Source organism: Mauremys mutica, chromosome 25 (assembly GCF_020497125.1).
Source record: "Mauremys mutica isolate MM-2020 ecotype Southern chromosome 25, ASM2049712v1, whole genome shotgun sequence".
NCBI classification, from domain to species: Eukaryota; Metazoa; Chordata; order Testudines; family Geoemydidae; genus Mauremys; species Mauremys mutica.
The window spans coordinates 8,611,431-8,631,437 of record NC_059096.1 but is presented as its reverse complement, the minus strand read 5'-3'; the positions used below and the strand labels follow the sequence as shown (position 1 = coordinate 8,631,437).

Sequence of the window (20,007 nt, the reverse complement as noted above, 5' to 3'; positions counted from 1 at the left end):
TTGTATTTCCCAAGCAAGGGATGCTCGGTGGGGTAAAAGTTAGTTCACTGTCATTTCTGCTGTGGAGGCCAAGGATCAAATCCTGGCTTATTCAGGAAGTGGGAATGCACCTGGTGTGGTTTCTTGATTTACACCCGATTTGTCCATCATACAAAATCTTCACTCCATTGTGCACAATTAGCGCTGTGCTCAGAAGAGTTTTACAATTGGGGATGTAAGTGTCAAGACTGTTCATTTGTGCAGTGTCTTAATGAACTGTGCCTCTCTCAAGCTAGTGCTTAGTCCAGTGGTGTTCAACTTTTTCTCTGAACCTCCCTTATAATAGATGGAGTGCCCCTTCCCAGAATCCCATTGTGCTTTGCTATATCACAGTGGTGACCAGGTCTTTCTTTTCCACTCCTTTGTTTCCACTCTGTCTCCCTGTGCATGTTATCCTATTTTTGTTTTGTCTTTTAGTTTTTCCCTTTCCCCATTCCCTCACTCGTCAGAATGTTACATGTAGCATAGGGTAGAGGAGTCTATAGGAAGCTCTTTGGAGCTGAGCTGTTTGTTGTGAGCATAGATGGTTTGAGCCAGTGAGTTGCTTCCTGAGCCTGTAGTCCTATGTGTAGCCCTGTTCCCCTGTGGAATAGTCACTAGAACGGGGAGGATTGATTTCAAGAAACTACCCAGTGCTTCACCCATAGCAGTGTGTTTTTTCAGAGAGTCAGACTAGATTTAGGATCATGCTGCTTTACTCAACCTCGTGGCTCTCCTCCTCTGCTTGTGGCACACATCTCCCTCCCACAATTTAATCTAGCATCTCTGTGGAAGCCCACAGGTTGAAGAAACATTGGCTTGTTCCATTGCCCTCATGAGCAGTAGATACAGTTTCTTAACTAAGCTACTGTCCAAGCTATGTGTATTTCACCATGAATGTGGTCTTGAACGATGATTCTATTGGTTTTCTGCCTTGTACCTTAACTCTGCCTGAGTATCCAGAAATCTACTGCTCTTGGGCTCATATTGCCAGGGATAGTAGGTAATTGCCAGGAATCCAGCTCTCTCTTCCAGAATTTCCCATTCTGTCACTGATTGTCCATGGATCTATAGTTCCTAAGTTTAGCTTCTAACAGACTTTCAGCCCCATGTAGTTCTACTGAAACACAGATAAATTCCGAGAACTTCATCCCAACCTTAGACTTCTCCTCACACACTTGACTCCTCATTAAGTCACCCACAGTGCTCAGGAAGACATTGAAGGGATGATACTGACATGCTGACAAAGGATTAGTTCAGCCTGTGTGTCTGAGGAATGCTTAAAAGGGAAGCGAGTAAAGCAATCCAATTCTTAAACTCCCTTTAGAGGTGTTCTTTACTTTCATGCACTCTTGTGCAGTGTTACTGTTGACTGTCTATACAGCTACCACCCTTTCACCCCAGGGAGGCTACATTTCAGTCACCAGCATAAAATTATCCCCGCCTTGGGTTATTAGTGGGGATAAAACCCTAGGACCTTTAGCTCTTGTCAAAGCCTGTCCTTTAGGTTCTCAAACTGTGGGTTGAGACCCCATTTTAATGCGGTCGCCAAGGCTGGTGTTGGCCCTGGCCCCAGCAAGTCTGAAGCCCAAGCCCCACTGCCCAGGGCTGAAGTTACATGCCCACCCTCTTTTAGTTGTCATTCTATTGTTACCCCGGTGTCTTACCTGTGTACTGGATTCTTATTTGTTATCCCTCTGTACATTATGCCATTAAACTCTTATAAGACACACATTATGTATTCTCACCCAGTCAGCTGGAAAACATCTTTAATAACCTATCATTCCTTCACTCTTTCTGCCCTCCTTTTCCTGGATTAGACAGCTGAACTGGAGTAAATACACAAAGTTCCCCTTCTGATGTCTCTGCATAAAATTCACCCTTCCCTGTCATGGGCTGGTCTGCTTACTGTTGGATGGCACTGCCTCCTGGTAGTTCTGGGGATTAGATTAGTCAGGCCTACACTCCTTCCAGTGATTACACCCAGTCAGTTTCTCCTCTGTAGCCACTCTTTCGCTCTCAGGAGCCACAGGTGTCCTCTTCCTGACTCAGCCCTCTGGCCAGGTCACTATTGTGACTTCCCTTTTGGGGGGGCGGGGAGTGTATCAAGGTTCCTGTTCTCCAACAGTCTCAGACAGTCTTCTGCAACAGTGCCACTCCGGCAATGGCTGGCAGGTGAACCTGGGCCCACCCTCTACTCTGGGTTCCAGCTCAGGGATCTTCTACACAGCAGCCAAGGTCTGTTCCCTGCACCTTGCTGCCTTTCCCTGAGCCACTTCCATATCTCCTATAGCCCTCTCTACTCCTTTGAGTTTGCCAGTCTCCATTCCCTTCTCCAGAGAGTAACTTTAGGCAACTCGTATCTGCAACCTCCAAACATTCCTCCCTGTTCCCAGGGAGTGACTGCAGCCTTTCCTAGCCACCCCCTCTATCCTGTCTCTTGTAGAAGCCCCACCTGTCCTTTCCAGGTGAGCTTCTCTCTAATTAGTTGCCTCCACCCTAAAGCTACCCGGTTTGCAGTCTAGTTAGCTGATTGGGCCCACCTGGCCTAATTCAGCTCTTATAGGGCCAGTGTGGGGCACACACCCCTTGCACTCCCCTCATTCCTGAGCAAACTTTAGGAAAGTTATATGTTAATTACTTTGGCTGAAGATCATTGTTCTTCTGGTCAGGAAGCCCATTTGTCATGAACAATTATGCACCTACAGGACTTCTTCAAGAATACTGTGTACTGGCAGTGAATGTATGGGTCCCTTTGAACTGCCTTCTTGACCACTGGGTCTGCCAGATATTTCCTCTACCTTAAAGAGCATTTCCTACCCACTTTTTTTTTAAGTTCCTAGATGTATGATTGCCTATTGTCTTTAAGGCTTTCACAGCTGGGTTCATCCACTCTAATCACTTAGGGTTGTGCAGGAGAAATGATAATACCTTATGAGAGCAGATTTTTTTTTCCTTTTTGGTTTTTATCTTTGATCTAAATTGGAACTTGAACTTTGTTCTCTAGTGGTTAAATGTGCTGTACTTTCACTCCCTGTGCGTCTAGCATCCTCTGAGTTTACAGCTTAGTGCACAGGTACCACATTGGGCACTTTAATAAAACCTTGGATAACATGGATGGCAAACCTTCTACACTTTAAATGATGACATACAAGTTATTTGTATTATGAAAGTATTGGTTGTGACTTCCTCATAGGCTATGTTTATCTTAAAGCAGGGATTTAATGTCTTTTTATAAATGTCAATTCCTCCCTCATCTTTATAGCATTTATTATGAGGTATCAGACAGGACATCTGCATTGCAAAAGAAAACCCTGCAGCAGCGAGTCTCAAAGCCTGAGTCAACTGACTTGGGCTTGTGCTATGAGACTAAAAATAACAATGTAGACATTCCCTCTCAGGATCTAATTATAACTGTAGACTCTAGACAGGGCCAGTTCAGTAGCACCCAACTCTCTAAGTACTATAATGCCATGAGAAGTAATTCAGCCAATCATGATCTCTTCTTCCCAGCTAATTTGCATGCTGCAGTTCTGTTGTTTGAAATGAATCGGAGGAGAGCAATGCTATACTAATGTAAGGAATTCTCATGGTTTGGTTACTTGCCTCCTACATCTGTTGCTGCTCTTTAAAAGTTCCACAGCCTCCATGCATCATCAGTGGGTAACTAGACAAAATGAGCACACGCGCTCTTGCTCACGCTCCCCTTCTGGTGCATGGGGCCATGGATGGCCCCTTTCTCTGTTCCTTCACTCCCCACAGTCCCCCCTTTCACATTCTTTGTCACCGTCTCATGCTGCTTCCTCATCCTCCCCTTAGCTCCTGATGGTGCTCCATTCTCCTGTCGTTTCCCACCCCCCATACTCTCCCCACATGCCTGCTCATATTACACCTGTGAAGTCCTCCTCTTATCTGCCCAGTCTTCCTGTGAGTCTTGATAGAAGAGGAAATAATAGAATACCTGATAATTATGCCTGTCACACATCAGTTTTGTGTCCTAGAAGTTTACTTGGTAAATTTGCTTAAATATTTAAAAAAGAAAAAAACTACCCTTTGTCCCAGATAACCAAGCTAATATGTCAATTGCAAATTTAAGAGGCAGATATGTTCCTGACTACTTTATGTTGCTATGGTGATACAAAATAACGTGGAATCCATTTTAACTGGCTTGTATGCACCAGATACACATCTCATTTTACATAAACCATCAGATAGTAACTTTGAGATGTAACAAGATTAATGCTGCTTATAAATTCCTAGTCTGCAGGGGGTGATACTGGGAGAAAGATACTAGTTGAAAAATGCTTCTGCTTGGGTGGAATGAGTTGGGAGGAAGGGACCAACAAAAATGGTGCTTCAATGACCACAGCTATTGTGGAGCAGAATAGATGGAGAATCTGGTGGTTTCTGATGAATGCTTCCAGAAGCCAGGCTTCATTATTTGACATCAAATAGGTGAGAACTTATGGTATAAGAAACAGCCTGAGTGCTGGAAAATTAAGGCTTTTTCTGGGACTAAAGTAGGGAGAGGGTTGAAAATGGCAACGTATTAAAAATGTGAGTGAGAACAGAGAACAAATTAATATTTTGTCTCACAGGTCCTCATTTTATGCTTTGTTATAACTTATGAAATATGCCAAAGAATTTGATAATGGACTAATCTTCTGTTTCGTCTCTCTTGGGCAGAATGATGTAAGGATAAAGTTTGAACATAATGGGGAAAGACGGTAAGTTTTTGCATTCAGTGTTCTCATATACAGTGTTTCTGATAAAGTACACTAGTCAGACTAAATGGATGTGGACTTCACGGGAATTCCACATGGTGCATGCCATTATATCTTTGAGCTTATGGTGGGTTTCTGTCTAAAATGGCTTACTCTGACCTAAAGAGAATGCTTTACCTAGGGTGGGGCGAAGGATAGTTCCTGTTGAGATTCTTGAGTTCTCCCTTTCTCTCCTCAGTGCTCCCCCAACCCTGCATTTTTTCCACTTCCACCTCCTTGTGGTCCTCTTCTTGCAGCCACAGTCCTAGTTCTGTCAATAGTGTTTATCTTGCTCATAGGGACTCCTTTGGAAGAAGGTATGGATATCCTCTCTGCCCCTCAACACACATTTGTAGCTCAGGGAAAGAGGGAGAGGGAAGCTTAAATTAGAAATCGCTAGGTTGATTGCCTCTGCAAACCAGTCAGGATATACAGTGTTGCAAATGTCCCATGTGTCCCTGCTAGCAGGTAGGGGATCTTGGGGGACAATTACTGCACTGGTGGGGTGCAAAATAAACTTTATTAAGAAAATGCAAAAACAGGGAAAATTCAATAGTGAGGGGTGTGGGGTTTAAGGTAGACAATTGGGGAGGGGTTTCTTTTGGTGAACATTATAGGGGGTTTCAATAGTGGGGTACAATGCAGTGGGGTACAATACAGTTGGTAACCAATTAACACTGAAGTATAAATGTAACAGGTAGCTAACAATTTCTATGTAAAGGGTGTGTCACAGCAGCATATAACCAACTAACAGTTATGGATAAAATATGTTAAATAGCAAACAATTCTAGGTAAAAATGTGTCACAGTGGTGTAAATGTAGAATGTGATGTGTATCAGAGAGAAAAAGTAACCAATGGGGTTTTGGGTGAACATGTGAGGGAAGGAATTAAAAGAGAGAGAAAGTGGTGGTGCGGAGGGAGATGTAAACTCAGAGACACAGAGAACAGAGAGGCTGCAACAAGTCAGAGAGACACAGAGAAAGCTCGGGGGGGGGGGGGGGGGCCGTGAGAAGACAGACCTAATCACAATTATACAGAACCCAGCAAAATCTTATCTATGATCTAACTTAACAAAGACTACACAAATTAGCAAGTAACAAAACACAATGCAACAATTCTCTAAGCCTAACTTAACCACAGCTATGCAAAATGAAATTACAATTTATCTAGACTAAAGGCTAAACCTAACCTAATGGGTGCACCTTATACTAGGGGTAGTTCCAGAGGGCAGAGTGGTGTGTGCCCAGGATAGAGTTCAGGGAGTGGTGACTGCAGCAGTGGGGCAGCTGCAAGCAGGCTTATTTTTAGCTGCACAGACCACGGAGTTAGCTTAGGTCTGTCTGCTGGGGAAACAGAGCCAGCAGCCAGGACGGGGAGTTTGCAAGAGGGAGTTCTTACCAATCCCCAAAGCAGCAGCAGCAGGAAGAGCAGTTTCAGCATCAGAGGACGCAGAGAGGACTCGATTCGCTCACAATAATCAGGAGATCTCCAGGCAAAATTCGTTGTTTGTGGGAGGGGAGTTAAAAAACGGGGGTACGCTCAAAAATAAAACGCGAGCGGAGAAAGGACCCCCCAGAACCCCTGGCTGATCAGACCAGGCAGCAATGCAGGAACCTTTCTGAAGTCTGATCAGAAAATGTCTGGTTATAAAGGCAAACTTAGGCAGTTTCCCGCCAGTAACTTTGATTGGTTCCCCTTCTTACAGGGAGGAGAGAAAGCAGGGAAAAAACTGCAGGTAGGCATAGAACATGTCTGGGCAAGTTTTAAGCCACAAGCATGACTCATATGCTCAGCTATTTGGCCATATTAGGTCTTGCATACCTGGGCAGAGCACCCTACACCGAGCCCAGGTCTAAACAAAGGAGCCAAAAGCCCCTCTCCCTGAGCAGAGCAATGGCTCCAGTTAGTCTGCACAAGCCATTTCCATGAGCAGGGCCAGGCTTTGACTTCAGTTAGCACCATGGCCGGGAGGGGCGGCCATACAGAACAACAGAAAGGAGAGGGAAAAAAAGGGAATGCAGCAGGGAGGACAGCTGTAACAGACACCATGTTTTGGAAGAGCAGCTGTAATACTCTTGCAGTACCTCCGTGTTGGCATCATTGGTTGGGAAAAGGGACCCATTGATGCACAATATTGGCAAATCCTACAGTAGATGACATGGGTGAAAATCGAGTTCCAGTTGCCCTAGTTGAACTTGTCTGTGTATATTCTAGATTCACCCTCTCCTAGTTTGTTTTGGTCATAATTGAATTAACCTCTAAACATGTTTTTCAATCTGTGAATCCTGCATAAAAACTTGTTAATAAAATCTTAAGGTGAATGCACTGAGGTGCTGCTGGGCATCCCTGTGCTGGGACTGACAAGCTGGGTTGTACAGTCATTCAGCTTTAAAAATGGAGAAGAACTCTCCTCTCCTAGGCTCTGATTCAGTAAGATACTTAAATACATGCGTAGTCCCACTGAAACCAATATTTATGCCCTTAGTTACACATGTTTTGAAGTACCTAACTGAATTGGGGCCTTGTGATGTGCTGTGATTTATATAACCACTGTTAAAAGAAAATGGAGATGGCATGCATCACCCTTGTCTGTAACCCCCAGCACTCTTACTTTGCTGAAGTGGCTTGCCTTTGGAAATAATAAAGAAGCAAAGGAATTCCACATAAGTGACTTTCTTCAGTCATGGTCTTGCAACCTTTATTCATGTAAGTAGGTTGGTCTCATGAACTTCAGTGGGGCCTTTGAGTCAGTAAAGATGACTTAAGTAAAGGTTGGAGGACTGAGTTCTTTGTATGTAGCAATATTTTGGAGGAGAACTCTCAAACCTCCTTCAGGATTCTGATTAAGAAAGTTAGTTTTCATGGGGATGTCATTACTCACATTATTGGACCCTTTAGATTTCTCTAGAAAAATCATTCTTATGATGTCAAGTTAAAAAGTTATTGCACTATAGTAAAACTAAAAACTTAATCTGATGTATTCTTTAAATATATATTTGAACTTCTTTTTAAAAATTGGCTACCTGTTTATAGTTTCAGGTTTCATACCTGCCTGGAGTTTCCCTGCTGAATTTTATGGCTGTGCAGTTATTTTTCTATTTTTAAAACTTTTTTTTCTCTTCCCTGTTGCTGAATGAAAGACTCACACAAAAAGAAACGGACTATTCAGGACAAACAGTGAAATTGGCTATACCCAAATTACTGTCCATTGCACAAAAGAAACTTAAAATAGAGCTTTTTCTCTATTCTTTTAGTTCTAGTCAGTTTACATATTAATTATAGTAACAAGAAAAAAATAAGTCATTCTAGCCTGAAGTGACTTCCAGTTGGCAGTCTCTTTATTTTTCATTTGTTTGTGTTACTACTTGTTTTACTTAGCTCAGGATAGTGAAACTAGCTTGGTCAGTTTCATTTTTTTTCCAGTACTTCACTTTCTGATGTCCTTGCATTATTACTGCATAGCAGTTTTGAGAGTGGTAGACACTGTAGGGGAAAGACTCTTTACTTACAAGTATTCTGCTGTTTTCCACTCACCTCTGACGTGAGCCCTGCTTCTACAGGTCTCGCGATGTTAGGCTAAGACTTGACAGAACAGTTGCTCTGCCTCTGACACTTAAATGGCTGCACTTAAACCCTCTCTTTCCCTGCTTCCACAAGCCATTGGATCATATCACTCACAAAATTCACTGTCTGTAGGAATTCAGGCATACAACACATTAATCTTTTTGGTACACCAAGAGAAAATCCAAAAGTAGTCAGTCATGATCTACTGCATTCCTAATAGAGCGCTGACATGAGTTGGCTTCGAATGTCACATAGGAATGCTGTGGAGTACAACAGAGCCACTGTCCGACATGCCACAATATTTTGCGATATACAGTGTTGTGACAAGGTAACTTCGGAAGTGGAACCTCATCAACAGTGCTATTGTCTCTCACATCTCCTTCCCAAGTGCTTGTATTTAAGGTGGCACAGCGCTCAGGGAAGTAGAAAGTGGGTTTTTTTTAAGTAACATTGAAATGAAAAGCTTGATTGTGTGTTAGTCTAATTATGCAGTTACGCTTGCCCTAATTCCCCATTCCCAAAGTGGCATGCAGTTACAGACAGCAGGCTTGCACTGAGAATGTAAGTATGTGTGTTTCGTTTCAGAGAAGCTGCCAGATCTAACCACAAATATTTAAGGTGGTCAGGCAGGAATGGACTCCTTAAACCCTGAACTCCATGATTTTGTGTTAGTTTAAAAACTGTGCGCTTCTCTAATAGAGCTGTTTTCGGGTGCCACAAATCTTGTGTGTTTTTTCGTGCAGTGTGTGTAGAATAGAAGCCTTTATAAGGGGCTTCACTGCAGCTGGGAGCCAAGTTACATTTGCCCAGTGCCAAAGTACTATAATTTCCATGGATTGGTTTCTTGGTAATATGCAGAAAATGTTATTGTGGGCTGCCTTTTTTAACAAGGACTATTTCTAAATAGCTGAATGTTGTAGGTCTAGTAGCAAGAGGCTGAGGAAGCAGACTGAAGTTAGGAATTATTAAAACCAAACCTCTATATACTTAAAGGGTATCTGGTGGTGGTGAAATCTGCTGGATTGACAGTGTTGGAGACCAGTATCGTAGGGCGAGTAAGCACAAGCAGTGCACGCTGGAACTGAAGGGATTGCCTCTAGGGATAGGACAGGAGCTGAGTGGCCTATTCAGTACTCTCCCTTGAAGGTTGACAGCAGGGTTGCCAATTAGTGCTAATAGTTGTGGTGGTTGTGATGTGGACTTCCATCCACTAGGAGCTACATTACCTTGCTTCATATAGCAGCAGGAAGCTGGAGCAGCCGTCAGATTTGTATTAGAGTAACTCTCAGAACATGCTGGGTGCTGTCCAGACACATACAAGAGTCCCTGCACCTAGGAGCAAACCACCTAAACAAAGGGTAGGGGGAAGGGCTACAACATATAAGCCAAGCGCTAAGGGCCTGGCTTTAGCGCTATGTTTGTTTATGGAGGAGGACCCTAGTGGGTTTGGGGCAGTGGTTCTCAATCTGCGGCCCATAGGCCACTTGTGGCCCATCAGCACATAGCTGATCAGCTGACATCCTCAGGGCCAGACAGGTAGTATTGGATGCAGCCCACAGTGGTAAATAGCTTGAGAACCACTGGTTTGGGGAAACAAAGGAGTGTGGAGGGTGGTGAACAGAAGGAAAGGGAATAGAAAAGCTGGAGAGGAGTCTGGTGGGAGGGGTAGCAAGGCCCAGAAGCAGACGTAAGTGGAGAGGCAGGGGCAAACATACGGCCTGGCCCATGTGGAATGGAGAGGGCAGGCTGCTGGGGATCCAGCATCCCTGATGGATTCTCCATGGACTGGTTGGGTAGAGAGAAGGACTGGTTAATTTGTATTCTTGCCAGTTGAGCTCTCCAGTTCATTCCCCACCACCATGTCTTTAACCCTTCTTGTGCTGAATGACTCCTAAGTTATGTCTGGGAAACGCATTTTCCTGATGTGTCCTAACATTGCATTCAAATGGGTTGATGATCTGTTGACACATGAATGTCCTGAGAGTGCCAGCGAAGGGGTTAAATGTTTTAAGGTAGCTGAGAGAGCTGTTCTTTAGGCCTTCACTTCACAGGCACAGTTGCTTAGTGTTGATGTAAATAGGGCTAGAGTTCTGATGTAGCACAGAGCTTCATAACACTGATCCTTCCACTGGATAGAGGAAAAATAGTCCCCTAATGTAGTGTTGTCGGGATATATGACTTGCTGAGTACTTGATAACTTTCAACAGCAAGAACATTCCAACAAAATAAACAGTTATAAGAATCAGTACTGAAGTTACCTATTACTTTGCTGCCTGAAACCTTTCTAGTTTCTATTCAAAGCAAGTGAAACAGTAATAAATACTCAACAAGGAAGGCTGTATTGCAGTCCTTGGAAGCATGACTATGCCACAGGGTCATGCAGTGTCCCCCACAAATAGCCACACCATTGATGGTTTTGGGTTGCTTCTGGCTGTTTACCTAGCTTTTGGTTTTAAAATTCCTTTTCAATTGAGACTGAGGGGGCAATGGCTGAATGGTGTAACTAGGATCTCGGTATGGCAAGAGGGTTGTGCTTAGGGAAAACTAAGCAGATTATCAGTGTTTCAGGAATGGCTGTATTTTGATGAATACCCATTGTGATGGGGCATCTGCCCCTCACTGGCAGAATAGGGGTTAAAAGCAGCCCGAGGGAGGCTGTGCTGGAGGCAGCCAATTAGAAAGGGGCTGAGAGGAGTAGCCAATCATGGACAGCAGGTTCATATAAGAAGGGCTGCAAGGAAGAACAGAGTTCAGTAATTGACTGGAGCTCAAGGGGAGAAAACCAGGATCCTAGCAGGAGGAAGACACACCAGCACCTGGGGTAGAGCAGGTGCTGGTGTGCCTTGTCATTTGTGTAGGTTACTGACAGGCAAAAACTAGTTTGGTACTGGCCTCTTAATGTCCATGTTGATAGAGCAGTCCAAAGGCATGTTACCTATAGGTACACAAGGAAAGTGGTGGTGGTGCTCCTTTTAAATGTTTCTTATTTATATTGGCTCTTGGGAGATTTGAGAGGGTGTTTTCAATGTGTGGAGTATGAGTCTGTCATATCTTTTACAGTATTTTGTTTGGAACATAGGAGTATAAAATTTCCCATGCCAGTTCAGAGGTAACTGAACAAAATCCCGCCATGTACCTGGCCAGTTGTGTAATATTTGACACCGTGAAATGAGGGGTGTCCTTCCTGTCCAATGTGGTTGGCCACCTTTAAGCTTTGAAGTATCATGCTTGTTTAGCACAAAACTGCAAATGTTTTTGTTCTTTCTATACACCTCCCAGCACAATCCTGGTCCATGATGAGGGCTCCTAGGCACTACAACAATACTAATAATAATGGTCAACATTGTCCAGCCTCAGTTAAATCCAGCTATATTCATTGACAAAAACTTTGAGTATTGCAAGTGTTTGAATAGCAGCAGCAGACTGCACAGCAGTTGCTGGTGCTGCAATTCAAGATCTTGGGACTTGGATGCTCAAGGATCGCCAAAGCAGGGTGAACACTGCAAAGCAATTTCTGTGAATCTGGGTTTTTCACTTGAATCAAGTGTGCTTGTGCCCTTCTCTGTTAGAGGCAAGAAAACACTTCTAGGTAACAAGTTTACTTGTGGGAATGTTTGTGGAAATGGCTAATTTTAAGCAAATATTGGAAAATATTATCAGGAAGTAGGTCTTAAATTCATAAACTTGAGTATTTGCACCAGATACTGAGTCATTTCACTTTTAGCCTCAATCTTGGCCTCCAGCAGGACTTGAACTTGTGACCTTCAGAACCAAATGTGAGTCTCTACTTCTTGAGCTAAGGAGATAACTCATTTAGCTGGCAGCTTTAGTAGACTCATCCTTTTACCTGGAACCAGCCTGTAGAGGGAGATACTTCACCAGTATAAGTTACATATTTATCTAATCAGGGAACAGAAACATGCTGTGTCCTGTCAAACAGCTCTAACTTGTAATATGTACTCTGAATGAACTGCTTGCAAGTGAGCTATGAGCCAAGAATCCCTTGCAAAAACACTTACATGAATTTAACTAACAAATTTGAGAAAATCACTCCCTGTTAAGGATAATTTATGACAGAAAAGTGCAACATTTGAATGAATTAATGTTTTGGAATCGTTCACTCGGTTCTGACCATATCAGTTAGCCAGTGAATCTTTTCCGCTTGGACAATCAGCGACTGTCTTTTTTGCCCTCCAGAATTATTCCATTTGTCCGACCTGTGCGATATGAAGATGTACAGCAGAAAGTGAAAACAGCCTTTGGCCAACCACTGGATCTCCACTATATGAACAATGAGGTACAGACACTTTCCAGGCAGTGTGAAAAGTACACGGGGGCTTCTCTAGAGACTCAGTTTGAATTTGCAGTTGCATCTGAAATTAGCAGTTACTGCACAAGTTAGCTCTGGGGGGGAAATGTCACTATTAGCAAAAATCACACTAATTTCTAACAGTTTGCTTTGGAGACATTAACATCTTACTTTCTTTTTGCAGTTATCTATTCCCTTGAAAAATCAAGATGACCTGGATAAAGCGGTAGATATCTTGGACCGAAGCTCAAATGTGAAAAGCCTTAGAATATTACTGCTGTCCCAGGACAGAAACCATGTAGGTAACCAATTTTGTGACACTGCAACTAAGTGAAATGCTTGAGATTTTTCACCTTGAGATCCTTATGTCCCCTAGTTAAAGAGCCTTGCACTGCAGTGGTACTCCAGTAAGAGAAGCAATATAAAGTAGTAAGACTGCTATGCTCCACATTCAAATAACTTCTTTGCTTGGACTTTACTAGTAAGTATTGGCTTAATTTTTTTCCTGGTTCAGCAGACTTTTAAGAGTTAAAATTAGTATAAATAGCGCCTCAGAAGCATCCCCTGGTAAACTAGACCAGGTGATCTTAGTGGATTTGGTTCATAGGGAGTTGATTTTGATTAGATAGCACATACTTTGTGAATTTTATAACTTAATATTTGTTTGGCTGGGTTTTTGACAGTATTTTGATTAGAGCAGGCGGTGTCCCTATAACAACAAAGTGGGGCACTTGCTAGTAGAGTGTTTGGAGGAAACCGAGTACAACATATGGGACACTTTGCCTGTGTGCCCAGAGAGCAGAAGGCCCTGCCCTTGTAAACTCCTTAAAGGTCAAAACTTGATTTTACCTCGCCATTCCAGAAAGCAAGCCTTATTTTTGAAGGTATAATATTAGCACTTCTTGGGGGAGTGGATGCCTCATGATGTTGCCTAATGAGCTACAGAGTCTTTCAGCTTGTAGGTCACTAGTTTGAATCCAGCCTCATTCATCAGGAAGCTGCTCCCATGTGATGGATGTTTACTTCTGCCTGTATTAGATGAGCTTGAAGGGTCTCAATTCCAGCTCCCACATCAAAAACTTGTTGTGCTTTGCATTGAGACACCATGAAAACCCGTGTTCCATCGGGAGAGAGTTCCCCCAAAGCGCTCCATGTTAGAGCTAAGCCATACTGGCAGGACAGAGGCTTGTGCTGCTTGCTGCTATAGGAAAACAGAGGATACAGTGAGTCAACAGCCCTAGTGAATTATTTCCATCAGCATTAGATCCGCACAACTTTTTTAAAGCTAAAGTTTATGGTCAAATGCAAATAGCTAATAACGTGCAGAGAATGGTACATGGAGCTGCACAAAAAGTTACTTTAAATATAGCTGCTATCAAATCCTGAAAGTTCATTTCTATTAAATTCTGTAGGACTTCTCCATAAGGATGAGTGCTCAGCACACCTGTAATTCTTGGAGAGGTCAGATTTAAGGACTTAAAGGTACTTCAGCATCTCTCAAACATCACCGTCCACGTTAGATAAAAATACAATAACCTTCAGATATGGTTAACAGCACCACTGTGCGATCAGGAGATATCCTGTAAAAGAGACTTACGTTTTTGGTATTGCAGAAGAAACAATCATGTTTTTACTGCCCTCCGTTAACTTGAATGTTTTCAGGCTACTACTAGGTGTAAGAGATTATCCAAACTTTACACAAGCCACCAGTGACCACCTGCAGTAAAGAATGAATTCTCCTCCCCTCACCAACCATTAGTCAGTGCTGTGATGATGTCCTCTATTAGTTGTTTTTTCCTCTTCTGCTGGAAGCAGAAGCAAATTGTTGCACAGCAAGGGCTTCAGCAAGTGCCACTACTTCCCCTCTCCTCTGACTTCCTCTTCAGCTCCAAGCTGCTTGACAAGAGAGTCCTGCATGTGATAAAGCAAAAGCCCATGAGCCTGAAGGAGGCTTCTTGGCTGCATGATCTCATCTGAGCAAGGCAGCGGGAAGCATTTTTTCCTGAAGTACAGGATGCAGATTTTGTTTTGGTTGGGCTCTTTTCTTCTTTTGGGATGGAAAGGTGCTGCAGTGACTTTGGCACAAATATGTGTGTAAAACTAACCTAGTTTTACTGCACTAGCTGTGACTTTACTGGTGAGAGACTGAGTTTGACAGTACTTGTATTCATTTAATATTGTGCCTCTTGCCAGGGCAGCTATGCACCTTATCCTTTTAAAAATAAACTCTGCCTTTGATCCTTTCTACCAGTACAGATGCTGATGGCAGGAACTGCAGTAGCCAATCACCTGAGCTTGTAGAGAAGATTTAGTGGGGCTAGATCCTCATTGGATTTTGGTGTAACACCGTTGACCTCAGTGAGTTACAATATAGAATAGCTGAGGATCTGGTCCATAGAAAAAAATCTCAAAAAATTGAGAGATAAAGAGAACTTGAGACACTGTAACAGCTACCCCCACTCCAGTCCCTGCCTCAAAAGTGTTGTGCCTTGGTGGGAAAAAATGAACTTAACTAGTCTTTCATTGTACCCTGCTGTTCACCAAGCTCTGGCTTTGGTGTGCCACCAGGGAATCCAGCCCTGCAGGCGAGGGCTCTCAACAGAAAATGTCCTGCAGAGTTAGTAAGGCTGGCCTAACCAATCTCAGCTGCTGTTGCAGCTATCGGTGGGAAGGCAGTGTCTGAGAGAATTTGACTTGTATCTTGCCAGCAATTAGTGATTTGCGGTTTCTGGTCCGCTGCAGGGAAGGGCAGAGTGAAGAGGAGAGCTGTTGGGTGTTTAAATAAAAGGTATCTACCCAATTTGTTGTAAACATCTGTCTTAGAGAATCCTGTGGTAGGCTGAAGGACTAGATCCTTATCTACCCGGTTAGATGAACAATATCCCAAACCTTCATTAAAATACAGAGCCTCCCTTTGTCACTGGAAGAATTAGTGTTGGTAATTTATCTCTAGTTGCTTAGGCACCTTTATGAAGCAGTCAGAGGACAGTGGATTACAGCATCAGCGTTAGCTTAACTGCATCCACAACTAGCATCTGTTTACTGCTTTAGCCTCCCTTCCATAGAAAACACCTTCACAAGATCTGAGAGAACTGGCTTTGTCTGTATCTAACTACAGTCAGGTGTGTTGATGGCATTCTTAGTAGGGCTATCTGTTCCTGTTGAAGATTCATCCATGCCCTTCTGCCCCCAAAGACAGTGCTCTCCATATTCCTTTAATAGCTGGGTAGATACATGGTGGGATTGGCCTAACTCTGCTCCCATTGAAATAATGTTTTACCATTATTTCAATGGAAGCAGAGTTAGGCCAACACTGAGTGCTTTTGGAAATCCTATTCATGGTGTCTAGCAGGGCTCTGTATCACCTCAGTTCTCCTGCATGTGTCCTTCAGGCCCTGTGAGGCTCTGTTCAGCTGCACCACCTTAGGATCTGAAAAAAACTGATTTGGGGGTAAGCTTAGTTCCCACTTTCTTTTCTTTTTTTTTTCTTTTCACCTTAAAATCAAGCCATTACTTTTTAATATTTTGCATGCTGTGTATAGTAATATAAGGAGCAGTGGTTGGGTAGTTAAGGCACTTGACTACAATCCTGAAGGTCGTAGGTTCCAGTGTCACACTGACCTCCCCTTCACCCAGCTGCAAAATGGGTATGTAATCTGTCGGGTTAGGGTAGTCAAAGGTGTGATGTCCTCATCACCCTTTGTGTACCATTGGCTGTGAAACAGACATGCCTTAACCCTGTCAGCCCAATAAGCCATTGGCTCAGGGACTTTGATTTTGTATAGTAATATCGTCAGATTTTATATACCAGTTACACACCACAACATAGTCTTCTAATGTAAAATGAAGCACTCCAAAGGTTGCCTGTGAAAATGTAATTCAGCTTCCTTGTGCATATGCAGAACGAAACTGTCTTTAATTACATGGTCACATACTGTTTTTTCCCTGCTTCATTCAGAGATTAGAAGGTTGTTCATAGGACCCCTTCCTCATATGTTGCAGAATTTGGAAGGTTTATATGAGGCAGGGGATTGCAGGAAGAGAAAGAATGGTCTCAGGTTTAAGAAAGTTGAATGTTACCTTGGAGAACTGGATTCAATCCCTGCCTCTCCAGAAAAATTCCTGTATGATGCTAAACAAGGCATCTTAACCCAACTTCTCCTAGGTGATCATTTTCTGGTTGCCCAACTTCAGACCCTGGGATCTAATCACCAGAAGTACTGATCATACTCAGCTGCAACCAAAGGCAACAGACATGTAAATTACTATGTAATGCTAAATACTCTGAAAAATCTGATCCTAGGAGTCTCAAAATGAGCACCCAAAATTAGTGAACAATTTTTACCTTAATTTTTTTGTGCCTTGGTTTCCCGTTGATAAAACTTGAATAATCCTCCAACTTCACATTGGTGATGTGAAAATAAGATAATATTTTTGAAACACTCAGATACTATAGTAATAAGCACCATAGAAAAGACCACAAGGAAATTAAAATTCTGCCCTCAGAGCATCATCTGAATAGTGTGCTATAATAAGGCTTGAAGTGACACCACTGAACTGGGAGGATAAAACAAAATATTGAATAGTTACTCCATCTATTCCTTGACTCACTTAGAGATCCTGAGGAAATATGATCATGTAATTAAAGACCATCATAGTTCATACGTGCAGGGGGGATGGATTAAGGTTGCCCAGGCAATCTTAATTCTGAGATTTCCTAATTTGTGTGTTTGACTGTGTAATTTTAATGTAGATTGTGTGCAATTCCCTAGCTTGTTAAAAAACAGAAAAAACAAATTCCATCATGTGGAATCACATTGACACCCACGTGGCTTGTGAGCAGGATTGGAACCTTTAAATCCGTAACTCAGTCTCTGGCACTTGAGTTGATGGAGTAAACTGATAACAGTAGTAGGTTGTCATCCTCTGTAGTTACTAGAGGAGGACAAAACATAGTTTAAGGGATCTCCAGGTCATCCAGTCTCACCTGTATATTACAGCCCACTAAACCCCACCCAGCCACCCCCACACCAAGCTCATCAACCAGAACTAGATCAACATACACTTTGCCAGTGGGTTTCAGACACTTGATGACACCAAAGGAATGGTGAGCCTTGGGTTCCATTCCAGATTGTGAAGAGGAGTGTTCTCTAGTGGTCAGAACCTTCTCCACCTGTTTCGTCCTGTAATCGGGAACCTTGCCTTGCTGCTATCTGTATTGTTCCTGCTCTCTGCATGAAAAGGACTTCAGTCTTCAGGGCTGTCATTCATGCACCTTCTTGTTAGCAGTAAAATTCATATTTTGGAAAATGTGTCCGGGCTGCTCAATTTCTGCTTTCTCTCCTCTCCCAACAGACTAGTTCTTCACCACATTCGGGGCTGCCAAAACAAGTCAGGATCAAAACTTCCCAATCTATGGGGGATGTGAACACAGCCTACCAGCCACCAGAGCCCAGAAGTAGGCTCCTGTCTGTCAGTGAGTATTTCTCACCACTTCCCAACCATCTTTGTATTCTTAGCCACGTGTATCCATTAAGCATTAGTGTTCATGCTGTCAGAGGAGACAGTTCTGAGAAATCTGTTGACTAATTGTAGGAATATTCCTAGGACAAAAGTATCAGAGGTGTAGCCATGTTAGTCTGGATCTGTAAAAGCAGCAAAGAGTCCTGTGGCACCTTATAGACTAACCGACGTATTGGAGCATGAGCTTTCATGGGTGAATATTCACCCACGAAAGCTCATGCTCCAATACATCGGTTAGTCTATAAGGTGCCACAGGACTCTTTACTGCTCCTAGGACAAAATAATTCCTTATCAAAAGCCCTTTATAGGTTTGTGATAGAATAGTAAGGAATATTGATGTAATCTTTTGAACAGCTAAAGAGTTACTACTAGGTGGGATGTCCCAGAAATTCACTGAGATTAGAGGTTTGGAAAGGCCATAATTAGTCCATTAAACTTTTTTTATTTAGACTGGCATTTAAGTCCACAAAACTACAATGAATTAAATCTTGGGTTCTGGCATCCATCAGCCACCCTGATTAAAGCTTTACTAGGAATATGGGAGTTGCCATAGCAGATCAGACTAGAGTCCTGCATATTCTGATATCTCTCATAGTGGCTAGTATCAGATGATCAAACAAAGGGTGAATACAGTAGGTAGCTGGGGCCTGCCCCATTCAGAATAATAAGAAAATCAGAGTAAATAAATGTACCTTCCTTTCATTTCTCGAGCTATTCACAGCTGCTATTCTAATTAATTCATGTTCCAGTTGAAAGATCGTTTCAGGGCTGCTGACTGTAACAGACATGCACTTTTCAGTAATGAGTTCCAAAGCAGCTACGTTTCATTCAGCAGTAGGACAGCCACAACAGAGCACTGAAGGTCACTTCCATAACGAAACCCTAATTCTTGTGAGCTGCTGAGTATCAACTCCCATTCATTTCATTTGAAGTTCTGGGTGCTGAGTACTTCCCAGGAAGCTCTTGCTGTGCCAGGTCCTTAGCTGCACACACATTCATTAAGGCAAGTTATAGTGCCCTATTTAATTTGTTGACCTAAAGCTACCATGAATGCATACATTTATCCTTGACCCCTGCTTGCAGTGGCTTTGACTAGTTTGAGCTGCTTATCTGTAACGTTCCCTTGCATAATTGTAAAGTATTTTTGAGATCTGTGGGTGAGAAGTGCTAAGAGCTGTTACTGTTATTAAAGGCTGTAAACTTTTAATGTGAAAAAGGAAAAAACAGACTCTGAGACACCCCTTGAAAGCTGTTTGGACAGAAATGCCATCCGCAAATGTGACTTATCAATAAGCTTCTTTTGTGTGTGAAATCTTGATGTGTAATTATGGAATCATAAAAATGTAGGGCTAGAAGCAACCTTGAGGTCATTTTAGTCCCTCCCACAGTATTGAGGCAGGACCAAGTACATCTTTCAGGGGTTCTCGCAACAAATTTTTTGGTGGCCTCGAAGTGTGGCCACCAACTCTTGCTGGTGGCCGGTATGACCATTTTTCTGAAAAACTTTGTTTTTCCTAAAGCTAATTAATATGCACATATACCTGTCCCAATCATTGTACTTTATTTATGATGGGTTTTTTTGCAGACTCAATAACAGTGTACAGTTGTCTCTATTCTTTACTGGACCTAAACAGAATAGAAACATAAATAAGGTGTTTTGCATATTCTTGTCTTTTTGTTGTTGTTCCTTTTGCTTTTTTGGTTTCTGTTTGTTTTTTAATAGAATTGCTAGCTAGTAAGTCTGGGTCTGTGAAAAGTGATATTAACAAACATACAAATATCACTTTTCACAGACCCAGACTACTTAGCTAGCTGAGAGGCAGTGCAAA

At 42.7% G+C, this 20,007-nt stretch overlaps 1 protein-coding gene and 1 long non-coding RNA gene across 2 annotated transcripts in view; one reads left to right on the top strand and one right to left on the bottom strand.

The window, feature by feature from the left end:
• Nucleotides 1-20,007, top strand: part of MAP3K3 (mitogen-activated protein kinase kinase kinase 3) — a 52,109-nt gene that overhangs the window by 12,185 nt on the left and 19,917 nt on the right. The window contains exons 4-7 of the mRNA XM_044999662.1: nucleotides 4,705-4,745; nucleotides 12,544-12,643; nucleotides 12,840-12,953; nucleotides 18,011-18,131. Of these exons, the coding sequence (XP_044855597.1) occupies nucleotides 4,705-4,745; nucleotides 12,544-12,643; nucleotides 12,840-12,953; nucleotides 18,011-18,131 (376 nt within the window). The remainder of the gene's footprint in view (nucleotides 1-4,704; nucleotides 4,746-12,543; nucleotides 12,644-12,839; nucleotides 12,954-18,010; nucleotides 18,132-20,007) is intronic.
• On the bottom strand, nucleotides 13,578-17,748 carry LOC123356418. The gene is made up of 3 exons (XR_006575356.1): nucleotides 17,719-17,748; nucleotides 14,409-14,566; nucleotides 13,578-13,856 (listed from the first exon to the last, which is right to left on the bottom strand). It is a non-coding gene; the product is annotated as an uncharacterized LOC123356418 (long non-coding RNA).